Source organism: Asparagus officinalis, chromosome 9, assembly GCF_001876935.1.
Source record: "Asparagus officinalis chromosome 9, Aspof.V1, whole genome shotgun sequence".
Lineage (NCBI taxonomy): Eukaryota > Viridiplantae > Streptophyta > Magnoliopsida > Asparagales > Asparagaceae > Asparagus > Asparagus officinalis.
The window spans coordinates 21,725,292-21,732,934 of NC_033802.1; the positions used below are offsets into that span (position 1 = coordinate 21,725,292).

Sequence of the window (7,643 nt, forward strand, 5' to 3'; positions counted from 1 at the left end):
TTTCATCTTCATTCTTTCTATCTTAAATTTGAACTTTATAAGCCATGAGGTTACTAATTAGATTTTCTACCATAAGAGTTAATAAGTCATTTGCTTCCTCTATTGCGGTAACTTTGTTTCCCCATTGTCGAGTAAGTGAATGAAGTATCTTTTTCACCATCTCCACTTGAGTGTATATTTTTCCAAGACCGATGAGAGAATCGGTAAACCTTGTAAACATCTCTCCAATTGTCTTATTTTCCTTCATTCTAAACAATTTGAATCCGTGTACAAGAACAGAAATTTTAGATTCTTTAACCTTACTTATGCCTTCTTGAGTTACCTCGAGTGTGTGCCAAATGTCATATGCAGATGTGGCCGTTGACACCCTGTTGAACTCATTCTTGTCAAGAGCACAGAACAAGGCTTTCATTGCTTTAGAATCCAAATTTACATTGTTCCTTTGAGATGTAGTCCATTCCATGAAAGGAGTAGTTAGCTTCTTGTATTTTGTTTCCACAACGTTCCAAAGTTCGTAGCCAATTGATTGTAGATAGATTTTCATCTGGCACTTCCAATAATTGTAATTTAGTCCATCAAACATTGGTGGATGATTTGTAGAATGTCCTTCCTTGAATTTTGAGTTTGAGTCGAAAGTTGATGTCATTTCTTCAACCTTGCTTTGATACCAAATGTAGGATCTGATCTAATCACACTTAAACACTAGAGGGGGTGAATAGTGTTTCTTTAAAAATCTATGCAAAAAAGATTATAATTTGCAAAGAAGATAGCATAATCACAGAAAATCATAATCACAAACACAGAATTTTATACTGGTTTCACCTGTCAGGTGTACATCCAGTCCCCAAGTAAATCCCACTTGAGAGTTCCATTATGATTTTGAAGAACTGACAGAACCAAACAGCAAATCTGACTAATTTGTAAGTCCCTACAAATTGCACACAATCTCTTCACCAAGAGATTACACCTCTCACACCTGTGAGAACATTTGTCTTGTTACAACTTGATTCCTATAAGCCTTAAGTGTATTGTGATGTGTAGCAATGGCTTAGGAACATTTTGAATCTCTAAAAATTACCTAATTTGATTGTATATTGAATGAAGATCAAAGGCTAACTCAGAGAATGCTTTTTCTCAATACTCAGTGAAAATCTGGAAATTTTTAACACTTGAAAAATGCACAAACTTGAATCTTATAGATAGGAATAAGTCGGTAAATTTTCTGAACTTGTAACCTATTTATAGCCATTGAAAAGATAATTTTTCACCCTAAAAACATGCACATAATGACTATAAACAGTCACTTTTTTAAAAAGTAAAATGTCAGAAAACTATGTTAGTAGTTGACTAATGGTCATTGTAGTCGACTATTCTGAGTTCAAACAATTTCAGTAAACTTAGGATTTTTCTTAGTAGTCGACTACTATATTCATTAGTCGACTACTATGTAAAACAAAAAATTTGGAATTTAAAATTCAAAACTGAGTAGCCGACTATAATTATTAGTAGTCGACTATTCTGCATTATTACAGGATTTGAAGTTTTTGTCTAAGTCTTTATTAGTCAACTATTATCTCTTGTAGTCGACTATACTATATTTGTACAGAGTTTTATATTTTGATCAAAGGTTTCAGTAGTCGACTATAATTCTAATTCACTAATTGACTAAATACTCTAATGGTTAACATAGGGGATTTCTACTGTTAACCAACACATTAAGCCTGTGTTAATGTGTTCTAATTATTGGACCCTAGAAGGGGGTGATTAGGGTCTTGAGGCAATAATAGTGCAATAAAAATTATGACAAGCAATACACCACTAATGAATGCTAAAATAAAAGAGATAATGTTAGAGATCGTTATCCATGAGACGCGCAATGTGTTAACGAGGTTCGGTCCGCTGACCTACGTTCCCGCTCCCAACTCTCGAGGAGAATCGACTACACAACCCGGTTTAGAAGCCAGAACTTCTTCTACACAACGATCTCCACGAGATCTCTCAACCACACAATTGATCTCCATGAGATCACCCTCACGACAGTAGTAATCATAGGAAAAACTCTCTTTACAGCAATCCTATGGTAAGAAGAGAGATAGCACTTGAAGCTTGGGATGTGAAAAATGAAACAGTAAACAACAAGATGAAAGTTGAAGCTCTTTTGAAAACACAACCACAAACTCAAGAGATTTGCAATTAATTCTCTTACTGGAGTAGTTGGGGTTGTTGGGTATTTATAGGGAGAGAAAACTGCAGCCAAAACCCAAAGAAATCCAGCAAAAATCCCACGAAATCCAAGAAATAGATTCTGTACAGCACTAGCCGTTTGACAGGCTGTCAGTCGACTGACGGGCGGCGCCAGTCGACTGATAAGCTGAATATCATATTCAAATACGAGCTTATTAGTCGACTGATAGATATTTTTAGTCAACTGAAAAACTTCAGTAGACTGGTCAGTCGACGGAAACAGAACAGAGACTAAAATGAAGATTCCAGGCACTTTCTTCAGTCGACTCGACTCATCAGTCGACTAACTTCATCAGTCGACTGACTAGTTGACTGATAACATATTATCAGCCTAACTTGGATTTAAAAATGAGTTTCAAAGCTCTGTTAAAAATAGTAAATAAATTCCAAAATATAAAACTTTGGAAATAGTTTATAAACATTTTGACAAACTTGTTTGAAAAAGAATTCTGCAAAAAGGTCCTCATATTTGTAAAAATCATCATTTTAACAAAAGCACCAAAATACGAGTTTTGAAAGTGTGCAAGTGTGTGTGGTCTCCCAAATAGCTTCAAATGAAATCTACAACTACTTGCCTACATTCTAGCACTAGAGAGAAAATAAAAATAACAAATATCTCTCACATAGAAATACATTTCTTGAGTCTTGATATTGCTTTAGAGTTGATAAAGTTTCTTATTTCGTTTAGTGTTCTTGATAAACATTGCTTCATCACTTTGCCTCCTCCTCATTTAGAAATCGTCGTTGTAGCTCATATTCTATCCAATCCTCCATAAATAGTACTAACAAGCTTGATATACATATATACTACAATATCACTCAACAAGCTATTAGTACCGATAATGGTGGTTGTAAATCATCATCAAAACATAAGGGCTAACACTAATCTCTATGTGTGTGTATGTGTGAGTGATCAAGGCTTGTACAAGTTTTCTAAGTAAAGAAAATGTAAAAACTACATTGATGTAAAAGCTCTTCATCTTTTTTACTTCATGATGTCTTGAACTTATCTTACACTTGTTCATGTTGATAGCTGTATTGAAATGTTGGTGCACAATAACACACATAGTGATTCATATTATGAATAAATTGTTATCATCAAAATTATATCATGGGAACATGATATCCAACATACTTTACTTAAGCCTTAACTTAGACTTTTAATTAAAATAATAAAATTTTTGCATGCTTAGCTTAAAGCTGAAAATAAATTTTCAAGTTGTCTTGATCTACATATTTTTTTCAATATATATATATATATATTTAAAAAACTAAATTTGGAAAAGAAGAGTGCGGAAAATGGGCACCACAAAAAAACTCTTAAATTCAAGGTGATTCTATCTTATAAAGCCTAAGTTGACCGAGTAAATAAGCCCAATGAGTATTTCCATACTTAATGACCTAAGCCCAATTGGGTTGGGATTTATTGGACCAAAACTAGTTAAATGTAACTTATGAATAAGCCCGATAAATTAGAGAAAATCACCAATGATAAAGAGTGATATAATATATATATATATATTATATATAATATATATAATATATATATATATATATTATATAATATATTATATATATATATAATATATATATAATATAAGCCGTAAATCCGAAAAAATTACCAAGGAATAAAGAGTTGATATATATATATATGATATATATATATATATATAATATATATATATAATAATATATATATATATAAATAATATATACTATATATAATAGAGAGAGGGAGAGAGAGAGAGAGAGAGAAAACTGCAGAAGCACTGCCCAGCTCTCCTGAGCGTGCGCTGCTTGGGCTTTTCTGAAAAATTTCACGCTTCCTCGACAAAACCGCTGCTCTCTCTCCCAAAAAATTAAAATCCCCAACTCTATCTCACCAAAAGCTCAGATCCCCAATTCCTCTTCCTCCCCCAAGCTCAGATCCTCAAGTCCACTAAAAGAGCCCCAAATCTCCCCCCAAATCCCACCATTTCGTCGATCTCTCTCAGGTCGATCTCTCTCAGATCCCCGACATTCGAAGACTAAAAGAGCCGCCACGATTCCTCTCCGCTCCCTCTCCGTCGCGGGTGACCCCAGCTCCGAGCAGCGCACTGCCCAGCTCCGAGCAGCGCACCGCCACGAGCAGCGCTCTTCCCTCGCGATCGAGCAGCGCTCTTCCCTCGCGATCCAGTCCAGCTCCACGAGATCCACGAATCCCTCCTCCACGAGCTCCTCCCCCGCCAATGTAGGTCATTTCCTATTTTCTCTCCAATTTTCCGTTCATCAGCACACCGCCCATTAATTTTCCGTTCATCAGCTCCAATTTTCCGTTCATCAGCACGTCTCTAGTTTAGATAAGGATTTTCGCGATCCAGTCCAGCCCCAGTTTTGCATAGAACCTTGGAGCTAATTATTTTCGTTAATTTTCAGTTCATGCATGAGAAGTTTCTAGACTTTCAATGGATCCAAACTTAATTTAGGCTGCCGTTTGGTTTTGGTAGGGTTTGGTTGTGTCTATTAAGGAGTTTGATTAATTGGTTTAAGTTTCTATACTTATGAATTCTTTTTAATTATTTTCGTAAGAGAAGAGAAGAGGGGAAGAAAGAACAACATGGCCGGAGTAGGAAGTGCTAGGATTTATAACTTTGAGAGAGAAACTTTTATAAGAAGTTGTATTTGTATAAATTAATAAGCCAGCAAAAAGTTTGTAATACACTATATAGAAAAATTACATGAGTCAATTATTGAGTCTTGGTTATAAATTCATGTATTTGAAAACAAACTTCAACAGTTAGTAGAAACAGAGATGTAGTTCGTTTGCATGCATTATAGCCATAAAACTAATTAATTTTGTGTAAATTCATGTATTTTTCTTGATGAATCCATGCATCTCTTTTACAGCAAAAAAAGTGTTCGAAATGGGAGAATCAAGTTCTAGTTGAATTGAAATTTCTGCCAGTACAGAAAATGCTCCTAAGCCACTACTCGGAATGAAATTTAATACTTATGAAGAAGCTTATAACTATTATAACCATTATGCATTGTTGATGGGTTTTGGAATACGGAAGAGCACGGTGAATTACTCGAAGAAGACAAGAGACGTGCTGGACAGAAAGTTTGTTTGTGATAAGGAGGGCTATAGATCCAATAGAGATAAGATGGAGATGCTTTTTCGGCGAGAGACCCGAGTAGGATGTAAGGCAATAATGAGAGTTAAAGTGTTGGAGGACAAATCGTGGGAGGTCACGGGGTTTGTTGAAGAACATACAAATCATGTGTTGAGTAGTCCAGACAAAGCAAAGATGCACAGATCACACCAACAATTCCATAAATCTCAAAGTTGTAAAAAACTTATTGAGAGTTTGCAAGAAGAAGGTATGCCTCCATCCACTATTTCTCGCGTCATTAACGCAACCACTGGAAGAGAAGGCGAATTAGTGACACCACAACAGTGTATTGATCACATCAGATACCAGAGAGTCAACAATATTGGCCATGAATGCATATCTATCATAAAACATTTTCAGAGTATGACAGCAAATGATCCAGAATTCTATTTTGCAATAGAAGTGGATAGTAGTGGACAAATGAGGAGTGTTTTTTGGGCTGACGGAAGATCAAGAGCGTCTTATTTACAATTTAGTGATGTTGTTGTGTTTGATGTGACATACAGAACTAATAAGTTCAGTCTTCCATTTGCTCCATTGTGACATACAGAACTAATAAGTTCAGTCTTCCATTTGCTCCATTTACTGGTGTGAATCATCATAGGCAGTCCACTTTACTTGGTTGTGCATTATTAGCTGATGAACAAGAAGATACATTTGTGTGGTTATTTGAAGAATGGCTTAAATGCATGCATGGGGTTGAACCAGGTGCTATTATAACAAATCAGGATAGAGCCATGTGCAATGCTATTCACTCTGTGTTTCCAATGACAAGACATCGTTATTGCTTTTGGCACATGCAAAAGCATATTACTGATCATTTGCCTACTTTCGGTTCTCGTTACGGTGAACAGTTTCAAATGTATTGGGGCTTATGGTGTAATAGTTCTTCAATAGAACAGTGTGAAGGATATTGGCTAGAGATGAAGGAGAAGTTTGATATAAATGAAGAAGAGGATGGATGGTTGCAAACTGTTTACAAATATCGAGAACATTGGGTGTCATGTTATTTGAAAGATACTTTTTTTGCTGGAATGAGATCGAGCCAAAGAAGTGAAAGTATAAATGCATTTTTTGATGGGTATGTTAACTCACAGACTCAATTACACGAGTTTGTATTACAATATGAAAAAGCATTAACTCATCGTCGCTTAAGTGAAGCTCATGAAGATTTTAAGAGTCTTAACACAAAGCCTGTCATGCTCCTTGGACATCCGATTGAGGTCCAAGCTGGAGAAATGTATACACGCAACATGTTTGATGTGTTCCAAACCGAATTCAAAGGATTTGCTACAGAGTTTTGTGAAGAATTAAGCAAAGATGGGGATATTATTGAATACAAGATTTGTAAGTTTGCAGATAGATCAAAAGGGGAGCTGGTTACTTATGACCAATCCAGTAAGATACAATTTATTTGTACTTGTGCTTTGTTTGAAACTAATGGTGTTGTATGTAGACATATATTATCACTAATGATGGCTAGCATTTGATTCAGAAGAGAGGATGCAGAAATTAGACAATGTGTTAACAAAATTCATAGAAGCATTTGAAGAAGAAGTTAGAGAAACAGAAGATATTCCTCAGATTTCCGCACCCATTTCACATACCATTGAGCACATTCCTCAGATTACAGTTCGTGATCCTGAAAAATCTGCAAGGACTAAAGGTCGTCCACGCAATGCTACTAGAATTCAGTCAGGTTTAGAACAAGCACAACAAAATAAAGAGAGGAAGAAGCGTATATGTAGCAGATGTGGTGAACTCGGGCATTATAGAACTAGCTGTAAAGTCAACTTGCCAAGGTACAATTACTTTGTTTTTCATATGTAGCTTTTTTGTGAATTTCTTATATGTTTATCTTTTTTCAAGTTTGAATTTGTCCTATATCATGCACAATATCTTTTTTCATATGAATTTCATCTACATTTCCCTTTTGTACATTTTACAGGTGAAATTCAGGGTGCTTTCCAATGATGAGTTACTCTTATGCCCCCCCAAGATTCTGCATGACGAAGATGAATGTTTCTTGCAATATTTCACTTGTTGTGTGTTGTTTTCAAGAAGATTCTTGAAGAAGTATTTCCGGTGCAAATGTTGTAGTAGTTGTTGAACAATATTCGAGCTCCTTGTGGTTTGTAATTTGTATGCTACTCTTATGAAGCTTATGTATCTATGAAGCTTATTTATGTTTTCTGATGCTTGAACAATAGTTGAACAATAGTTGCTGATTTATGTTTTCTTGAACAA

General features: G+C 35.3%; 1 protein-coding gene across 1 annotated transcript; it reads left to right on the forward strand.

Moving 5' to 3' along the window:
* Positions 5,220 to 7,348, forward strand: LOC109823283 (protein FAR1-RELATED SEQUENCE 5-like). The gene is made up of 4 exons (XM_020389569.1): positions 5,220 to 5,825; positions 5,918 to 6,794; positions 6,880 to 7,198; positions 7,345 to 7,348. The coding sequence occupies exons 1-4, from the start codon at positions 5,220 to 5,222 to the stop codon at positions 7,346 to 7,348; spliced, it is 1,806 nt and encodes a 601-aa protein (XP_020245158.1).

Excerpts from the sequence above, each read along its gene's own strand:
- LOC109823283 (XM_020389569.1), top strand. The coding sequence starts at position 5,220 with ATGAAATTTAATACTTATGAAGAAGCTTATAACTATTATAACCATTAT. Across the intron at positions 5,826-5,917 it reads GTAGTGGACAAATGAGGAGT|TCTTCCATTTGCTCCATTGT; the intron begins GTTTTTTGGGCT and ends TAATAAGTTCAG. Across the intron at positions 6,795-6,879 it reads GGTTACTTATGACCAATCCA|CATTTGATTCAGAAGAGAGG; the intron begins GTAAGATACAAT and ends AATGATGGCTAG.